The sequence below is a fragment of the Numenius arquata genome, chromosome 7 (assembly GCF_964106895.1).
Source record: "Numenius arquata chromosome 7, bNumArq3.hap1.1, whole genome shotgun sequence".
Lineage (NCBI taxonomy): Eukaryota > Metazoa > Chordata > Aves > Charadriiformes > Scolopacidae > Numenius > Numenius arquata.
This window is the reverse complement of record NC_133582.1, coordinates 39,730,916-39,751,636: the sequence shown is the minus strand read 5'-3', so window position 1 is coordinate 39,751,636 and position 20,721 is coordinate 39,730,916. Positions and strand designations below refer to the sequence as shown.

The window sequence follows — 20,721 nt, the reverse complement described above, 5'->3', positions numbered from 1 at the left end:
GAACTTGAATTTTTTTGCTGATAATTAAACCGTGAGCAGCTGGGCCGGCACTCTCACCAGGCTTTTTACATTGGTATGTTTGTGAATTTACTCAAACTCTTAAACACCCGGAAACTACTAAGAATATGTAAGTGTTTCGGAATACAAATGTTTGTGCTTTTTGCTCTGGGACTCAGACCACAAATAATAAACACAACTCAATCTGTTCCAACCTTTATCTTCAAAAACAAGCAAGCAACCAAACTCAGGAACATTTACATAATCAGCTCTCTTTTCAATTTACATTTACCACCCCAACTTCCTTGCTAAGACTTCAGCTGAACATAACGTGTTACTCAAAATTCTTTAAAGCAAATGACATCCAAGTCAGACATCCAAGACATGCATTTCCTATCCTGATTCTGCATGTAGCTTTCTTTCCTTCTTCCTCCTTTTTTTTTTTAACCCAACCTTTAAAAATGGCATTTCAGTATTCAAATGACTGTAATGACCTATCTTCACAGAATATCAGGAAGAACATAAAGAAACTCTTTCCGAAAGATCAGCAACTTATAATTGTCCTAATTTTTCCCAGATCTTTAAGCTAATCCATTAGAGAAACCACGTCCAGCGGGAATGTAAGGCATGACTAATCATTGCTCGAATTTAACCGAGCTAATGTATATTTGTAATATAGGAAATGAAGGCAGAAAGCAATGCAGTGAATCCGAGAACTGGCTCTAGTGGAAATAATTCTGTTGCAAATTTTTACGTGCTGATGCCTCCATATCATATGAACAGATTCTATGCACTACTGCAGCCTCATCTTTGTTGGAAACAGAACTAGTCATACCATAAGTAAAATATTCATTTAAATATATTGCATTTAGATTTTTAATAGATGGGATATCCATACTTAGAACATTTAAAGATGGGTTAGAAGCAAAACCGAGGGATAAACTTTGTGGAACTATCTTCCTCCCTCCCTATCTGGAGCAAAAAATTTCAGTCATACAGGGGATAAAAACATTTCTTTCTTACCAACTTTTGTTTATACGTAAAAAAATTAGCTTAATCCAGAATATATACTGTATCTTTCAATAACTTATTTTTTCAGTATGAAATAGCATCTTCAAAAAGATGACAACAGTCATCTTGAAATGATCCTCTGAAAAATAAATGGAGAAAAAGCAGGAACAACATACGGGACTAACAAGCTTGGAATTTGTGCAATTTTTTTTAAGTGACCTTTTGTATAATTGATATATGAACTACAAGATTGTAGACTGAAAAATATTTTTGAAATGTTAAAAAAATAAAATGCAAACAACGTATAATGTACAAATAAATGAAATAGTAACCAAGAAACCTGCCTAGATGAAGGAAACGGGGTGTTCCTAAAGATTCTATTCAATTTCCAAAACACATTTCTGTCTAGCATACCTATATTCACAGCATGTTCTCAAATGCCAAGTCAGATTCAGTAACAAGAGCATATAAAGAAACATCATTTGGACACACAAAACATGAAGATTAATATAATTTCTTTTTTTTAAACCAATATTGTATCAATTGCATTTATAATTTTTCTTATAGCATGTGAACAAATAAAACAGAAAACCAGGATGTATACATTGCTAATTTTTTAAGTAATGTTATGTACATTTTATTGCCAGTATATGCACAATGGTAAGCATAGAACTATAAATACACAATGTAATTAAACAGTAGAAAACAACAAGGATGTTACACATAACAAAGGAAAGAAAGAGGAGATACTATTTTCTTGATGTAGCTGCTAAAAAGGGCTAGTGACCAGTTATGAGTCTTGGTTTTTAAGTCTTTACATATATTTCTACAACTCTTCCTCCAAATAGATCTCTGCAATGGCATTGTTTCTTTAACAACCACATCTTAGCTCTTTCTATTGCATTCACTTCCAACTAAAGTGAAAACAACCCTTCATGTAACTACAAGCATCTGACAATTTTGATTCAGTTTTGCTTTTCAGGGTTCCTAGCGAGTAAAGTATATAAGTAGCTTCTTATGGTATTTGGCTGCAATGTTGAAGAATAGAGTTTTGAATACACATTAATTGACAATTTGGAAAAAAAAAAAAAAATAAGATTTACTGTAGATAGTTCTTCCACCGGGTGCTATATGCAGCAGCTCAGTCAAAAATTAGTCACCCTGAAGAGGTAGAGAGAATTTTAGCCTAGCATAGATCATCATCCTTGGCACCGCTATTTTCTCTCTTATCAGGATACACTTCCTACAACTAGACAACATCACAGTCAAAGGGAAAAAAAAGTCAGGAAAAAAAAGTTCCACCATTCCCGGGAAGGGCACTGTCTCATCCCAGTTCTCAGTTAATTAGCTTGCTGCTTAGATCCAAGACCAAAAGAAAAAAAAAAAAAAAGAAAAAAAAATTAAAAAGACAACATTTAGGGACACATTTACTTGATCTTTGTTCTCTTTCCATTATCAAGTTCATAAATACAAAGAACCATTATTCACAATAAACTAACTCTTTTTCAAAAATGGAAAAACAAACCCTGGAAACGTTTCCACACCTTAATCCAGATGGGTCTTGAGGATGCTATTCAAGAAGACCATGCAAATAATTTGGTGCAGCTTTCCCAACTCATCCAAAATATATATATTCTTTTTCAAAATTAAAAGGTGGCAAGATCCATAGCATTTGTGACTATTCCCCCTCCCCCCTATTTAAATTCAATGCAGAAAATCTTGGTGCTTTTAGGAAGGTAAGGAATAAATAGTTTTCTGCACTGTTGTCATAAAATCCCATGTGAGTTACAATACAAGACTACTTGTTCCAGCAATTAGGTTGAGAGGAAACATTCTAGTGATAAAGATAAATACATACTGAGCATGCTTGGGCAGAGCACTCCATTCTGAAGCATCCTGCTTGAAGAACGAAAGGTGACAAGGATGGTTCACGTCCATCAAGTGACCATTAACTCTGCTGCCAGAAAGCAGACTGCCACACTATTCACCAGGTCGGCAATGCTACCCTGAAAGGGCTGTCTTCCACATTAAAGAGGTACTGGTTGTACCAGCCCTCTACTGTGCACACCAAATTCTTATTTATGCAACAAACATACAACCAATGAACAATATCACTTTTACAGAACTGGATCAATCCAGCTTTTTTTTTAATAGGCATATTTCTCAATCTCCAGAATATCCCAAACAAGCTGTAAATAAGATGATGAACCACCAACACAGTGAACGAGCCTCACTGCAGTTCAGACTAGTTCAGCCTTGTTTCACATCACTTCTTGTTTCTAGCGAAGGACACGATACTCAACCAAAACAGCAATAAAAAAAGTAATGTTATCTGCAGCTGAATAAAAGCAACAGAATTTATATTTTAACTTCTGAAGCTTAAAGCATACCTTTTTAATTAGCATTTAAAAAAAAAATTTTTTTAATACAATAACACTGGCAAAAGTTAATGGGAAGACACAGAGGATTGCGAACAGGATAACTGATAGATTAGATTATTTTAAAATTTTATTCTGCTTTGATCAACTGATGTTAATACTGGTTTTCCTTGGATTTGGAATAATTCTATTGCAACAGTCACATGCAGGCTGAGGACAGCCGTTGGTTAAAGGAAAAAAAAAAAAAACCAACAACAACGAAAAAAAAAACCAACCAAAAGAAAGGGAAAAAACAACCAAGAAAAATGTTCCAGAAGTTGTGTGTAAGAATTTTCCTTTCACTGAAGAGGGCCTTGCCCTTGCTTTAGGAGACCTGGTTAGCTCTTGTCAGCTTCATTAGCTTTGTCCAGACATATCTGCTGTTGTATCCCCTGGTCCAGAGCCTGTTTGTGCACGTTTGATGTAAAGGTTCAATAATTTCATCTGCAAATATAAGCCAGAAATTCCCTTTGTTTAGTATTTTCAAACTGTACAGACTACAGGAATGGTACAACAAAGGAGACATTAAATCACCTTCTTTCCCCCAAAAGCAAAATTCTGTTTTTACAGAATTGATTCAAAGGTAACAACCTTGCCAACAAAAACATCAAACACAGTAAAATTTGTCACAAGGAAACTGCTCAAGCTTCTTTCAAGCATGTAAAGAAGAGAACGATCTAAGGTAGCTAGATTAAGACAGATGGAATATTTTCCTCAAATTACAATGCTGCTCTAACTAAGGTAGGTTTGGGGTTTTTTTTTCTTTTAAGTTACTGTTGAGGTTTTAAACTCTAGAGTTGTTGATGCTGGTACTTACTAAAGCTTCCAATGCTGTCTAGAATCACAATCAACAAAAATACTCTCTGGCAGTGATTCTAAGATGTAACTGTCTTATTCATAGATATAGAAAATTAATTGTCCTGTTTTATTCTCAAGGACAAAACCATTCAAAATTAACATACAGCTCTCTGCATGCAAAAAAGCTGTATGTAAAAGATGGGATTAAAATCATAAATACCCTGAACCAAAAAGGACCACAGACTGATTGCTATCATTATTATTTCAAATTAGAGGTACTGAAAGGACTGATGAAAGTAAAGTAACAAGGAGGGAAAATAAATAAAACTGCTGTATGTAACATCTATGTATTACATTTATTGCTTTCCAATCAGAACTTGCATGAAAAACAAGACAAGAAATCCTGATAGAAAAGTCATGCTGAGTAGTAAGTATCACTACTACCAGGGATACAACCAGTAACTAAATCCATTAATCAGCAGTAAGAAATATAATTTAGTATTTATCTTAATGCTAAAAAATTCATACACCAGCATCAATAAACATCTATGGATTTTCAGTTTTGCACATTTTATGATGAAGTTATATTAATCCTCAGAGGGTTTCAGTAGCCCTGATATACTCCTTCAAGTATACATACTTTTATGAAACATCTGGGCAATCGCAAACAAAATACAAACGCATACATGCAATTATGAACCAAGATTTCTTTAAATGCTATCTTTTACTTACTTTACTGCCAGTGAGTTGACTGAGATGTGGTTTTAGTTCATCACCAATTACTGCATGAATGGCTACAAGGCAGAAAACACATGCCTTACGAACACTGCTCTCTGAATTATCATAACCCTAGAAAGCAATAAAATTAACATTAATACCTTATAGGTTAATGATTAAAAGCCTCAGAAAGCTATTTACTTATTTACCTATAATACACTGAAGTCTACAGTAAATGAATGCTAGTGTAGCCCAATGAACCATTCCAACAAAAAACACAAACATGCAAATACGAAGCATGCACTTAAAAAGCACGCTGCTTATTTATCACCACTGATAATCATTTTCCAGACTGAAATTAAAACCCACACAATCCTGTTCATAAGTTACACTGAAAACAGAGCTGCTGTCATGCAAAAGGGGAGTACATAAGAGAAATTGCTCTAGATTATACAGATATTTACTTAAAGCAGAAGACCACTCAATTTAGAGCTTCCTTCCTCCGAAAGAAGTGTTCTCGTAGCAGCGAAAGATTCTTTTATTAACTCTCAACTTGTTCCTTAATGATTTTTGGTTCTTCTGCCACTTTGCTATGCTCCACGCCTGGCTGTCTCTCTCACACCCCCCTTCTCAGAGGGGCCTTTCTCTGCCTCTACCTTCCTGCAGCCATATGACTGGATCACACCCATTAAAGACAGAAATCTGCAGAATGCAGCTGTTGAACTCCGAAACACCTTTATCCACCACGTGCAAATTAACGCATCTTGGATCTTGATAAGGTGGGAGAGAATTTATTTTTAAAGACAAAGGAGGAGAAACCTCTGATATCCTTCTCATTTTATTAAACTTTCCCCAGTCGACTGCTTCTTTCCTCTTGCCTCCCCCAAAGCTCATGTGACAGAACTCTACAATTATACATAAACCCTGCAATTATACACAAATACCATTTCAGACCAAATGATTACAATTTGGAAAAAGATACAAACAACAAAAAAAACCCTGTAAGTAAAAGTATCTACAAAGCTGAACTATAACCAGTACTTTATAGCCTCCCAGGATTTCCTTTGCGTCCTAACCACAGTTACAGTTTAGCTACCTGCCAATCAAAGAGTCTGCTCCCACTATCTGAGTTATTTTGGGTCAAAGCAGCCATCAGATAAATAATAAAATCCTTCACTGGAGCCAAATGATACTGTTTTTAAAAAGTCTTTGCAATTCTTATATATACAGTTTCTTTTGGTTTTGCTGGGGTTTTTTCCTTCTTTTTTTTCCCTTTCTTCTTTCTTCTCTCCTTACCTGTATTAGACCTGGCACAATCTCTGGTAAAAGCTGAGTAAGGGTTTCTTTAGATACTCTTTCTATGACTTTCGTCTGCATTTTGATTGCAGCCAGATTTATGGGGTAATCTGCAGTTTGGATAATCGGACACAGAACTTTGATGCACTGATCTGGGCTAATGGAAGTGGCCAGCATGGAAGCAGCTTCTTCAGCAGATCTCACCACCTGTTGAAAGATTAAGTAAAAAAATAAGTAAAAGACATCGAAAAATAATTTACCAGAGACTGTTACTAGGGTCTGTTACCTGGCAGTAATGGTCTTGAGCATAAAAATTTCCTACCAAGAGCTCTACAATACTGTAGAAATACATGAATGAAACATGAATGAAGACCCCTTTGAAAATCTGTTTACAAGACTCCAACTGTTGGACATGCTTGCCTAAAAACAAGACTCTTCCCAATATTCTGTGGCTAATCTATGTCCTCGGCAATATGCGTATCCATTTTTCAAGCCTGCTTGTTGAACTGGATCTGAAATTTCTCTATTCTGCAATACCCTCCAACTCCATATTGAAACATCCCCACCTTTTAAATCTGTAATTTCTTGTGTTGTCATTTGTGTTTGCTTGTTAGGTCAGTGATTGCTGACATGTTTCCACACTCATCTCACAAACACGTTTAATGACTACACACCGAGGTTGCTACTTCTGGAAACCCATCTAGCTGGTTTTCCTCCCCTCTAAGTTTGAAAGAAACTATGACAAAAGAAGGAAAGATGAGGACAAGAGACTGTAACAAATACAGCATACGAAACAAATCAAGAGGGTGTACGGAAATGAGAAATGAGTATCAGATGATTGACAGAAGTCAGTGGTACGGGAGGAACTGCACTCAAACTTCAAAATCTGGAACTCCACAGTGAGTTCCATACAGAGTAAGTGCCCTTGCATGGGGAGGACAGAGAAAAGATGTACTCGTTTAATAATAAAATTGGATTCTTTCCATAGCATCAGTGACACTGATGTGAACTGTTTAATATTCGGGTAGTTACTGTATTTGTGTTTCTTATATCTACAAGTATTACCCTTTATTGTGTGTGCGTGCATCACAAATACTTCTGAACAAGATTACAGTTATCCTTCTACTTCTGAATCCCCTCACTGTTCTCAGCCACAATCAACTCCTCCCTTCGATACGTTCCTGTGCATCCTCCATAATGAGATTCAAAGCCATGCTCTCGAATGGTGCGGAGCTAGCTGAAAATGGAAAGGGTTGACAATTCCTTGCCATGTTCAGAACCCTCTCTCAACCATGAACCTTAATGACATCCAAAAACTTGTTGTATTGCTTCGGGACACCTATATCTGGCTTAACATGTCATACAAGGAAAAAACTCCCTTCAGCTATAATGACACTATGTCCTTTTGGACAGTACCCAAGGCAGTTGTTATTAGGGCTGATATTAAGCATATGAGAGCTTATAAAACTGCAGGGTTTTTTTTTTTTTTTGCATAGCCCTGTCAACTAATAACAGCTGAATACTTGATTACTAAACAAATTACTTCATCAGTAAGATCTATCAAACATTTTTTGGACGGCTGTTTCATTTTGTAGTAATTTGTCAAAACCTCAAACAAATAGAATAACTGATTACTAACCTCCTTATGAGGATCCTTATGTGCTTCTAATGTCTTCATGATTGTGAGTTCTGCGTAATTCTTAAACCTTGCTGGCTGGTTTCTTAGAATTTCTCTTAGAACTTTCAAAGCCAAAGCTCTAATTGCATGCTAAAGATTTAATAGTAAAATAAGTAAGTTATGTATCTTTAAACAAACATTTGTTCAGCAGCTGAAAGAGTCTTTGATAACGGAGAAATATCAGATTATGCTCTATGCATATATACAGTATGAAGCTGATGTTAACAAATAAAGCCAGAAAAAGAATCTTCAGTTTCTCACTCTTCTTGATCTCTCTTTTTGCAGATAATTCAGGTGGCATAGCATAAACATGTTGCTAGTCTGAGTTATCTATGTTACCCAGAAGTTAAGTTGCAAACAATTTTACTCTTCACAAGTGCTGATAAAACCTTTAGCATCCCATCATGCAAATACGTTTCTGAAATTGTTTTTTACAACTTTTTTAAAAAGCAAAACCAAGTATTAGTGTCTTTCTGATCCTCAGTAATTTAAAAAATATGGCCCTTGTAGAGAACAATTACACAGAACTCTTCACAAGAAGCACTACTGTATTTTAGAAATATATTTTTAAATGCTTGGCCACACAAGATGTTTTGATATTCTAGGTTCCACCAGGGCATATTAACAGATAAGCTTTGAATCCCAGTGAAAAACGTTTCATTTAATCTATCATGTGAGAATCAACAACTAAGAATACTTGAGAAGGTAAGCATTACTGATGCCCTACTCACCATCAGGACATTCAGACTTCATGACATTTTTGTATTTCCAGTTTTTTTTTTTCCAAGACTAATTGAAATTTGGGCCCTTCCTACAACCCACACGAATTTCCAAGACGCTGAAAGTAAACCACATGCTTTGTCAACATTCTGGACTGGATTAATTTGAATTTACCTCTTTATCTCCGAGTGTTTCAAGCAGTAAAAGTAGTATTGTTTTGAAGTGCTCATCCCAAACACCGAAAGACTCTTCTTGAGTTAACTTCATGAGCTCGTACAGGGCAGACTTCCTTTCCTCAACTCTCTCATTATGGTTTGACAACTCTTTCAGCAGCTCTGCAACCAGATCAGAATGGTCCATAGGAGGCTCTGTCAAAAAGGAGCACACAGAGTTCTCAGATCATTGCAAATAAATATTAGTGCTTGCTGTCCAACTGAAGGATATTGTCTAGGATGGCTAGCTGGCTTTCTAGCATGCTTTTATTTTTCTCCCTGAATTTATCTGCAAAAATTGCAATTTGGCTTACATTTGCAGTGCAGCCAATGTTACTGAACAAGCTTATAATCACCAAAAAAAACCCTACGATGACACTGCAAAAAAAACCCTGTAAGTTTACTGCAAGAATTTTTATGCTTGCAATACCCAAAGTCGTAAGTACTCTGCATCCTTTTAAATCTGATCTATACACAAAGTCCATAGACTATGTAAGGGTCCACATGACCCTTCCATCCAAGACGATAAATTTGTCTTTTTTCTCTCCTACTGTTACAGAATTGCTTAGACTTTTGTAAGCCATGGTTCCACAGCAATAGCCGTGGCTGTTAACACACACGGGGGGAGGGAAATGCACAAGAATGGTGCTTGGTACAAAACAGCTGAAATAGAAGCAAACCAAGGGCATTAGTCCCACAGAGATTCCTGAGAGCAATCATGACAAGAAGGCTCTGGATTTTAGTTTTGATTAGAGAAGATTCCGTGACGATGGAAAAACGCATTACTAACACAACCCGTATTTGTAAATACTGGACCACAAACAGATCTGCAAACAGTCAAGAAACGTAAAAATGGTCTTAATGAAAATTAAATATCAAGTTGTTGCCTTTATTCCATCATCAAGACCCATTTAGCCTTTAAGAAAGAAAAGCATATAGCTTCCATCTTTGCACCGAGACCTGGATACATTAACAGAAACACTTTTTTTCTGGAAAAAGTTTTAAAGTATTGGCATAAAACGCAGATGTTCCTGCATTGCATCTTTCCTAAAGTTATTCCGTTTATTAACACATGAAATACATTCTCCATAACAAATTTATTAGGTCATATACTGAGAAACCACAGCCCTTGAACATCTTATATTACCGTATTCATACTGTAACTTAAAAATGCTGTACAAAGCACTGTACAAAGCAACAAGTTAAAGCAGAATATCATGTATCAAGTATCTTAAAATCACGTATCAGGTACCTTACCAGAAAAAAAAACAACCAACAACTGTTTTTCTACCTAACATTCCTATTTGCATTCTGTTTTGCATGAATAATCAGGAGCATAAGCACCTGAAAACAGAAACTTTTTTCTGCAAGCACTTCTATTGCCTCTATATTAATGCATGCTTTGCAGACTCTCTAAATGGATCATTAATGTTTCCCTAAAGGACAGCCTGAAATTGCATTAGGTGAGTTATTAATTCATACAGATGCGCAGAATGGACAATGACTTTTATGGAGGCAAGATCATTACTTTTATTACCAGAAAGATTACACTTGTCCTACCAAACTGTGTAATCCTGTGAGGATTACAGCTAGAGTAAATCCTCTTTTGGGGAGTGCATATTGACAGATCATTAGCAAAACTACCCATATCTGCTTGAATAAAGTTATTTTCACTGTGGAAGTATCAGAATGGAAGTGGAAACTTGAACATATGGAAGGAAGGGGGGTAAAGAGAGGAGAAGGTAGCAGCCATGTCCATGCAGAAATAAAAGGAGCTCCATTAGTGGAGGAAACAGATGGAATTCCTGAAAAACATGAAGACAACCAGGAGGGATGTGCCCTCACAGCCTGTATTTTCCATTCCTCTGTATGACTTAGTACTTAGTGTTTCATTTCCAAACATTCTCTAGATAAGAATGGAGAAGCATAGACAAGTCATATTCAAACACTACTCTCAAAATTTCTTTTTCAGAAAGAAAACAAAACACAAACAAGGAGGAGCAGATGCAACTCCTACATTTGAATTAATTAAAATATGCATTAGAGATATAAATATTTGATGAAGAACAGCTCTTCTCAAACCAATCAAATAATATCCTTTTGAGAGAATAAACAGTAGGGGTTAAAAGGGAAAACATAGGTATATCCTGAATTTAGTCAAGATTTTCTTACTGTCATCCACAGCATCTTACTACTGGAGCCATGTAAACATGGGTGGCCAAAAAAGCCAGCAAAGTGGGTGCAAAACTTGATGAATCACTTGGAGGGTGACTGGACTATAAATGGTTTTCTGTTAATCTAGGAGGATACGGGAGATGTCCCTGCTCAGGTCTGTGCAGAGCCTCGTTCTGTTTGATGCTTTCGTTAATGGTATCAAAGGAATATGGAGACCACTTATAAAATCTGCAGATTACATCAATCTAAGAGCAGTTGCAAACATTCTGGAGAACACAGTAAAACCTGAAAATTATCATGATAAATCAGAGGTGTGGTCTAAAACAAAAAAGATGTTAAATATAAGGCAAGACACAGAAGCAGAAATCTTAAGCCCATATACAAAGTGTCAGGTAAAAAGGAAGATGTTTGGAAAACCCAGTCCATGGAAGTAAGCTGAAATAAATGAGCTTCTTTGAAGATGAACACTGTTTTTCAACCACAGACTGTGGACTTTTAAGGAGTCTGGAAGTGACTCAGAAAGCCAGGTTTCCCTATGCTTTGGATAAGAGCATATCCCTTGGAAAAAAGTAAGAGTGCTAGTGGTTGGAAGACTTAGGCTGTTACTCTGAAAATCTTTTTAATGTAAGAGAGGCAAAACACTGAACTGGCCATTTGGCATATACTGTCCACCTCCTCTACTGGAAATTTTCAACTCTTAGACCAACCATCTGCCTCAGTGCTGTTGATGGGACTACATGAGTAGCTAAGGTTTTCCCATCTAGCCCTGTATTTCCACATCCTTCTCCCAGTAGCACATGAGAGGACAGCTGGGAGACCAGTAAAAACAGGACTCTGTCACTAACAGACAGCAATTCTGTGGAGTTTCTGAAAACGAGTGCTTCAGGTTTATAGGAAAGGCACGCAACTCCTAACTGAGGAATTGCAAGCACCAAGTATTTTGCCAAGTGTATCTTTTCTCATGTAGACTTTATCAAAGTTATCTTAGATAAAATTCTAAAAGTAACACACGAACGACAATGCACGTGGTATAAGCAAAAACTAAGGGTGAACGCAGCAGTGAATGGAAGTACTTTCTTAATATCTATTAAAGAGTAGACCTAAATAATATGTTGCAGTTCTCCTCCAGCCAGGACTAACTGATACTGGATGGGGATGCTTCACTCCAGCCAGTCATGATTTTTTACAAAACCAGAACGTGCTGGCGCAGCACAGATAGCACTTGGTTTAATGCAATATCCAGAAACATGTTGTCAGAAGGCATAAAGAGGCTTAACTGATGTAATACTGAATCTCGATCATAAACTGGCTCTGTATGTGGATGACAAAGGTATTTAGTTCCCGATATTTACATAACACGATTTGTAAATGTTTCCTTTCCCCTCAATCTTTTTCAAAAAGATAACAACTGGCCATATGCCACTAAACAAAAGAGAAAGAGAGAAATGAACCTTACTTGGATTTGGTTTTAGTTTAATGTAAATTTAAAGCCAACTTATAGAATAGCTTGATGAAACACCAAGTCAGAAAATAGCTTTTTTTTTTTCCAACAATTTTTATAACACATCTGTGCTGGATGACAGAAGCAAAACAGTAAGAAGGGGGAAAACACATTTGTCCCTCATTATTAAGATTAAAACCTGATGTTAACCTTTAACTACATATGAAATATCATCAATAATGAATACCAGATTACAAAAACCACCTACTACTATTTAAAATAATGATATCAGTGATTTGCAACCTTCCCAACAATTAGATATAAAAAATTACCCAAAGATATACTGAGAAGTATTAAACTCTAGAAGCCTACAAAACAACAGCCCAAGTTCCTAGATTTACACGGGCTAAACGAACCACCTTCCTGGTAAAAAGCTGCTTTTGTTATCTTTTTTTTTTTAAGAATGTTTAGCCAATAGAAAACACCCATGTCATGTTTCAAATACAAATATGTTACTAACAAAATACTTAACCTTTCACCTAATTCCCGAACTGGTTTGATCCAGTTTTACTTCCTTGCTGTGAATCTCCCCCTGCCTTTAAATTTCAATCATAAAGAAATCTTATAAGTAAATTTATATTGACAATACTGCTATAGGATGAGCTTCCAGAATTACACAATGTAGTTCAGCGTTTATCTCATTTTTAGCCTTAATCTCTACAAATTCCAAGTAATCCAACAATGTCACTCAAAAGGATTACTACCAAATAAACTAATTTGAAATACAGCATTTGTATAAACCTCTCAGAGAGATGCAGCACTGGTGATACGTACATTGCTAATAATAAATTCAGAAACTGAACTAAAAGATGGAAAACCTCACCAGTTCTCTTCTAGCACCGAAGGCAATCTGAAGCTTACCATCAGGAAATTGCTCTGCATCGTCATCAAACATGGCTTCTTTCAAAGCAGATTTATTAAATGAACTGATACCATCAGAATAATTGTACGGGTTATAATCTCGTGAACGTGGCGAAGAGTGGGGAGGCATCGTGTTGAGTAACGACGTCTTGTTATCAAGAGCTGTTCGGCCTGTGTCGCTCACACCACCTCCTGCTCGTAGGTCTACTATCCCAGAGGCACTGCAAATCTGCAGGAAAAGAAATATCAGATACATATACATTAATAATTCAGCTATGTAGCAAAAACATACAAATTTCAAAAAGTTTACAAATCTCAAACTAGCCTTCAAACAAGAAGTCTTAGAAACAGTTCCCTAAACTTTGCTACAAAAAAAAGTATACGTAGTTCAAAAAAATTCATTAACTAGAAACAGCTGTCAGTATTTTATCTCAAAGTTTGATTCTAAGTCATCAAAAACGTGTCTAAGCATATACATATTTGGCAAGCTTAACAAATCTGAAAGCCAAAGTTCCATAGAAACAGAAGTTTTAAAGACAGCGTGTAGCACTGAAAATTTCAGAAGTTGTAACATGTAAACCTACTGAAAAAGATGCTTTATCAGCTGTTAAGAAATCAATCATTGGCTTCGTTTGCTGATACCACGATGCACTGAGTTTAAATACTCACCGAATCGCCATCATCTTTTTTGGAATCTCGTTTTACAGGCTCATTCATATCTTCCTGACTACGAAAACTGAAATTCTGAATAGCTTCAGTGACTCCACGAAGAGAGCTGTAAATATCTTCAGAATTCATATTTTCAGTGTCGTAGTCAAATGCACTGTGGGCCACGGAGAAAGACGTATGGATTGAGACAGATTTATTTTGTGACCCCCTATTTTTAAAATTGCATTAGGATGGAACTACAGAGACTCAAGAAATATTAATAAATTATTTTTCTTGAAACACATTAAGGAAGAAAGCTGGCTCTCCACATAAAATTGTACTATGGTACATCTTAGTAAGTGTACTGCCGCTGACAGAGAAAGCCCTGGGAGTAGCCAGCTAAGGGAAGGGCTATATTATGTAGCAGCATCTGCCTGAAAAAACAATCTTCTTTTGCTCTGGGTTATTCTTATGAGTACAAAACAACTGGGATTTTTTTTTTTTTTTTTTTTACACTCTTTCTGAAAAAAGTTCCAAATTAAGGAGGACTGATAAAGCCCTGGCCCTTGTCAGACCTTTCAGGGAGGCCGAGCAGTTCCCTGTGCTGTCCTTCTGTGGAAGGAGGGGGATTTATTTTTCAGCATCTGTCACTTTGTGCAAAATTCACTCCATACTTTCACCACTGCGGTTACAATTTCTGGATAAGTTGTAATGAAGCCTTAGACGCGGAACTGTAGCAACACCAGCCTACATTACCTTGGTGACAAAGTGTTCTGCGATGTATTGGTTGGGGAAGTGAGAGGACTTGACCAACTTGCTGGGGAGCGCGGAGTAGGTCTTGTTAAAGGACTTCCCATTGATCCCTGGAGGAGGAGAGGCAAGAAGAGGTATTCCAGTAGGACTTCAGCTGCTTTTTTAACTTATTACTGTATGTATTTTCTAGTGCCCAGAAACATTTAAAGAACTTCTATTTAATTTCTTGGATTGGCTAGCCAATTACTAGTAACTTAAATCAGGTATAACTTTGAAATTAGTAAAATAAAAGATAAACTACTCTTAAAAAGCACAGTCAAACTTACTAAGTCACTTAGAAGCAACAGAGACTTAGAAAGTGTAAATCTTTGGAGGAAACAGGCATCCCATAAAGAGTGCTATCTGGTACTAAGGCAGACTTCTACATTGGATTTGGGTTGCTTCTCCTCCTCTACCAACCTTCTTACTCTCACAAATAACTCTACCGAAATGGAGTTATGTTCAAAACACCAGTAACTTCAGCAAGAGTAAGGAGAGGTGTAGATACCTGACCACTGTTGCCTGTATTCCGGAGATGATTATGGAGAAGTTTTGTGGCTCCATCCTGAAATGTTTTTGGTAAAGCACCCAATAGCATTGTAAACTCTGGAGTGTTGAGTTCAAAAAGGGAAATCAGCACTGACTGTGCAGCCTAGAAGAAGAAAAGACACATTGAAGACATTGAGTTTCTAAAGTAATTTTATCAGCAAGAGATGTTATAATGAGTGGTAATCACGTAACCAAGATCTCGATCAGGCTTGAATAAAGATGTTGGCGGATGTGAACGAAAGCAATTCATAGCTGCTGGTGAACTGAAGTTTAGCTATTGATAAGCCCAGGCACACAACAAGCAGCTTACACTCTGACCAACCATTCTAACAAGCAGTCTTTAAGAAATGTGCTCCTCAACACCCCCCAACCCCAGATCCCTATTTACTAAAAAAAAGTACTGAAGGAATTCTCAAAATGGCTTTTAAAGGGTTTAGGAAGTTGAACAAATTTAAAGAGAGGAATGGAACACAAAAGGCAGGAACAAGCCTGCAATTCCTTCTCCTGAGTTCTGCAAGCGGCAGTTACAGATGATGGATAATCAACACACAAGCTTGAAAAAGAACAGTTCTCTCTTTAGAAATTTAAAGCAAACAAACAGGAAAAAAAAAACAACCAACAAACAAACTCCAACCAAAAAGCCAGATATCCCAATGTGGAATGAGACAGCCTTGATTTTGAGTTGTGATCACTGTGCTTCATATTCTTTATAACTTATCCTACAGCCAAACCGGGTAGTTAACCTTCCCCCTCCTGCCCCATTTCCTTTATTATTTTTTTTAAAGATAGGCAAACATCACAGAGAGTAATTCAGCCAACTACATATTCTAAAGATTAAAACTGTTAAGAACAATTTTCATCTTTAGAACATGTAGTCAGCTAAATTATTGGAGTTAGTTACTGGATGTTACCTCTGATGCCCTCAGTTTTAGTAGTTCATCTTTAACGTCATCCTACAGCATGTTTTACTATACATTATTTATCTGACTCAAAAATCAGAGCTCCTTACTGACAAAGCAACACAGTAAGTTACACGATGGTGGAGTTCCCTCTAGATAAGGAATGTTGACTGCATGACTCGGTAATGTTTGTACAGTTTGATGAATATTCACTGGATAGTCTAACAAACCTGTCAATATAGAAACCAAACCAACACATGCAATGAAGGGCTAGAGATTAAGTTCTCTGAAATTGTTAAATAGTTTCTTCATAGTATAAAACTCCGCTTCCAAGATTAACCAACTATGTCTAGTTTATGCAGCTCACCATCAAGGTCTGCCATGCACTGGAGAGAACCAGTGCCTCATGCTAGGCAGCATGACAGGCAGCTCGCTTAAACAGCAATATACTTAAAGCAAGTAGTTTAGAAAATTCTTTTAGATATTTATTTCCCTCCTTTTGCTTCCAGAGCAATGAACTGTAGCGTTTTTTAATTAAAAGTGGAAAGCCACGGTATGAGCACACATACCAGCACACATCTTAGTATCAAGTTTACTGACAAAAATATTAACATGTTAGATTGCCACAAATTATCTTTGCACACTCGTGACTGGCTGTTTTCTTCAACTTTTATTCCCTTTTCCCTCTGATAGCCTTGCGTTCATATGAACACCCTGAATGCCCTCTAAATCTGTCCTTAATGTTTCTCTTTTCCTTGTTATTTCTTATGGTCAGTGTTTTAATAGAAGTTGATACAAAGCAAAACCAAAACAAATTCTGCAACTGAGCAAGGGCTTGGGAATTACCACTTTACTTTTTCCCCTCCTGTTATCTACGTCTCCACTCCATAACGCTACATCTATTTAAGCTGCCAACAAAATAACACAACAGACAGTCCAGGGTCCTATCAAGAAGGAAACTATCAAGTCTGCCCAGAATGAAGCTCAACCTAAAGCATCAAAATTGATACCAACGGGCTTTCAACTACGCAATTATCTATTATCTCTCTTCCTTGAAAAAAAAATAAATAGGCATTTTAGAGTATTTGGGGGTTTTTCTTTTCCTCAGCATAAGCTCTCTCTCTCTTGAGATTTATGCCCAGTCCTATTTATGTCCAGATAACATCTTTGAAAGTCTGCCATAAGGATTAGAAATATTTTGTTCTGTTCTTAGAAGAGCTCCAAGCAGAACCTAGTTCTTTTCAGGAGAATTGTAATCTTAGAAGAAATCTAAGTTCTGAAACATAGAATTTTAGCTTCCAGAAAGAAGTCCCATGTCACTGAACTGCACTAAGAGCGCTCAACTTACGCTAGTGAAAGAAAAGAGGATTTTTCATAATACTTAGCACTGGAAATATTTTAACTTAAAAAAAAAACAACCAAACCCCAATCAAACAACAAAAAACCCAAACCCCTCAACTGCACAGAAATACACTTGGCAAAAACTTGTAATTTAAAGAAATCGTACTAAATGCTATAAGCTTATTAAAATACATAAAATGAAAAGCCTGTGATAGCATGCTATGAACCCTGTTAAGAGAACAAAACATTTTATACCATCAGAGTAACTTTTTGACTACGTACTGGTGAAACTTATTTTCATGAGTTATTAAAAGCTTTTGGCAGTTAATTGCCTCTAACAATTGTGTTACGGAAAGAAAAAATAAAATGAGAAAAATTCATATAATTAAGGTGTTCCAGATGATAAAACTCACTGGCAATTCTTTCCACGATTCAGTTACTTATTGACATAAAATGCTTATTAGAGATATGAACCATCAGATAAGACAGCTTGCCACGTGTCTTAGTACTAAAACTTTACTGATTTCTAAGATAGTGCTGCTTCAGTTCCCCTCCTGTTTTACGGTCGTACAGATGTCACTAGAACATGGTACTAGGCAAGAAAAGTTCACAGCACATAATCAATCACTGCCTCCTCATACTCATGAAGTTACGTAAGTGAAAGACAGAAACATTATCTCCATTATAAACTCTATGGTCTTTTATTACATATTACAAACATTCTAGATATCAAGAAGCTGTGGAAGTTGTTTTTATTTTTGTTCTCTTCATATTACACACTTTGTGAAACAGCTCCCACTATTTTCTCTCCATTGTCCTCCCAACAAAACCTCCTCCTAAAGAAAGGAAGTTTTGGTACTGTTTCCAGAAATGCTGAAGTTGCCAGAACTCAAATATAATTAAAAATAGCAAAGGAAATCTAAACAAATAAATTGTTCCAACTCCTCAAACTGCAGAAATAAACAGAGAAAAAGGAACAGAAGAGTTAGTTTTCTAACTCTTGAGAGTTAAAAGTGTCAAAGTGTCAAAGATGAGCCATAAAGTAAATGTTCATTTAGCATTCAGAAAGTGTTAACATGCTGACAGTGGCAGCTGAGACAGAACGGATGGTGACAATCAGAACAACAACTCTATTCCATCAAACTGCAAAAACAATTCAAAGATTTTTGCTTTCTATAATTGGAAGAAACCACTTCCAAAGACTCATGATTATTCTGTATCCCTAGTGTATCTATGCAGCTCACAAACATTAATTTTCACTTCACAATAGTTATGTGGAAGAGGGAGTTGTGCATCGGAACTGCAGAACAACAAGAACAAACATTTGACACTATCTTAGTAAAGCACAAACTTTCTTTTGTCAAAGGAACAACAGTTATTTACAGATCTTTTGTTAAACACGAAGGACTTGAGAAAATCCAGAGACTGAACTGAGTTTGCTACCAAGCTCGCCACTCCTGCCAGGAATACGCTATTGGTATCACAGTAGTCTCTGAAGTATTGTAATATTAAAACTGTATAGAAAATGCCCACTGAGAAGATTTTTGTACCAGATATTGCTTGAAACAAAGTTTTTCCTTGTATTATGAAAGATAATCTCAACGTATTAACATACATAAAAATACAACCTGAATGGAGAGTTTCACAATATGTTAATTTTGAATTTTTGAATACATGAATATTCTGAAACAGACAATTCTTGGCGAATTCTCATACTTCATATAGAAAAAATAGGTGTGCTTGCTGAGGAGGACATAGAAGTATCTTTTTTCTATGAAAGAATAAGTTTGCTTCTAAGAGAAATACCCTCTAGCACCGGTGAGGCGCTGGAGCGGGTCCAGAGAGGGGCAACGGAGCTGGTGAGGGGTCTGAAGAACAAGTCTTGTGAGGAGAGGCTGAGGGAGCTGGGGGTGTTCAGCCTGGAGAAAAGGAGGCTGAGGGGAAACCTCGCTCTCTCCAACTCCCTGAAAGGAGGGTGTAGCCAGGGGGGGTCGGTCTCTTCTCCCAAGTCCCAGGCCATGGGACAAGAAAGAGGAAACGGCCTCAAGTTGCCCCAGGGGAGGTTCAGATTGGATATTAAGAGAAATGTTTCCATGGAAAGGGTTATTGCACATTGGAATGGGCTGCCCAGGAAAGCGGTTGAGGCACCATCCCTGGAGGTATTTCAAAGATGGGTTGACATAGTGCTTAGAGACATGGTTTAGTGATGGTTTTGATCAGAGTTAGGTTGATGGTTGGAGTAGATGATCTGAAAGGTCCCTTCCAACCTGGACAATTCTATGATTCTATGAAATATTTTTTTGGTTTAGGCAAGAAATATTAGCATCTCTAATTTGCTGAGACACTTGAAATGTCCTGCGATTCTAAGCGCACATTAACAAACTTACCTTCCTCACATCTGAGCTTTTAGGTTCTGTGGTCCAGGTGATGATTCGAGACACCGCTAACCTAGTTTCACTTGAATTTACAAAATCTCCTGGATCCATCTGTTGCGCAAGAGTCTCTATGTATTTAAGGATTGCAACTTTGACCTGCGAAGAGAAATGGAGTCAGGTGGACAATAAAAATGGTGTGCTGCAAGAACAAGCGTGCTCACAGAGTGAAGTGCTCATTCTCTAAAATAAAGATGATTTTTTTTCCCAATTAAACTAAATATCTTTTCAGTACTGCTATAAAACTCCATACAACAAATCAATGTACAAATGGATTTAACACTTCAAGAAGGCAGTTATTCCACTGAAATTCAAATATTAATAGAAATCCTATATTTCACTGGTAGCAACTATAATATACACAGATCACTGCATATGAAGATGATTCTATTTAACAAAAAGAAAACCAATGTACTCAGAATTTTTAAGAATATTCAGGATTTTAAAGACTTATTCAGAATTAAGAATTTTTACAGAATTTCTAGTACTAAAATGAACATCATCTGATGAACCAATAATCAGCTCCTGTTAGTTCCTACCAGTAGTTAACACTCAGCATTCTTTTATAAAACACCAGCATTCAGCAATCACTATCTTTGGGGATAAGCCACATGAATCCTCCCATTAAATACTAAAAAGCTATAGAATACAATTTCTACAAAATACTTAGAAGGGAT

General features: G+C 36.6%; 1 protein-coding gene across 32 annotated transcripts in view; it reads right to left on the bottom strand.

The window, feature by feature from the left end:
- Window positions 1-200: 200 nt before the first annotated feature.
- The window catches only part of CLASP2 (cytoplasmic linker associated protein 2), a 154,986-nt gene continuing 134,465 nt past the window's right edge, over window positions 201-20,721 (bottom strand). For all 32 annotated transcript variants that reach the window (XM_074151128.1, XM_074151133.1, XM_074151134.1 and 29 more), the window contains 10 exons: window positions 20,000-20,143; window positions 15,332-15,475; window positions 14,788-14,894; window positions 14,053-14,206; window positions 13,384-13,612; window positions 8,809-9,002; window positions 7,876-8,004; window positions 6,237-6,443; window positions 4,956-5,072; window positions 201-3,869 (listed from right to left, as the gene is read on the bottom strand). In XM_074151128.1, coding sequence (XP_074007229.1) covers window positions 3,783-3,869; window positions 4,956-5,072; window positions 6,237-6,443; window positions 7,876-8,004; window positions 8,809-9,002; window positions 13,384-13,612; window positions 14,053-14,206; window positions 14,788-14,894; window positions 15,332-15,475; window positions 20,000-20,143 — 1,512 coding nt within the window. In that variant the 3' untranslated portion in view covers window positions 201-3,782. The remainder of the gene's footprint in view (window positions 3,870-4,955; window positions 5,073-6,236; window positions 6,444-7,875; window positions 8,005-8,808; window positions 9,003-13,383; window positions 13,613-14,052; window positions 14,207-14,787; window positions 14,895-15,331; window positions 15,476-19,999; window positions 20,144-20,721) is intronic.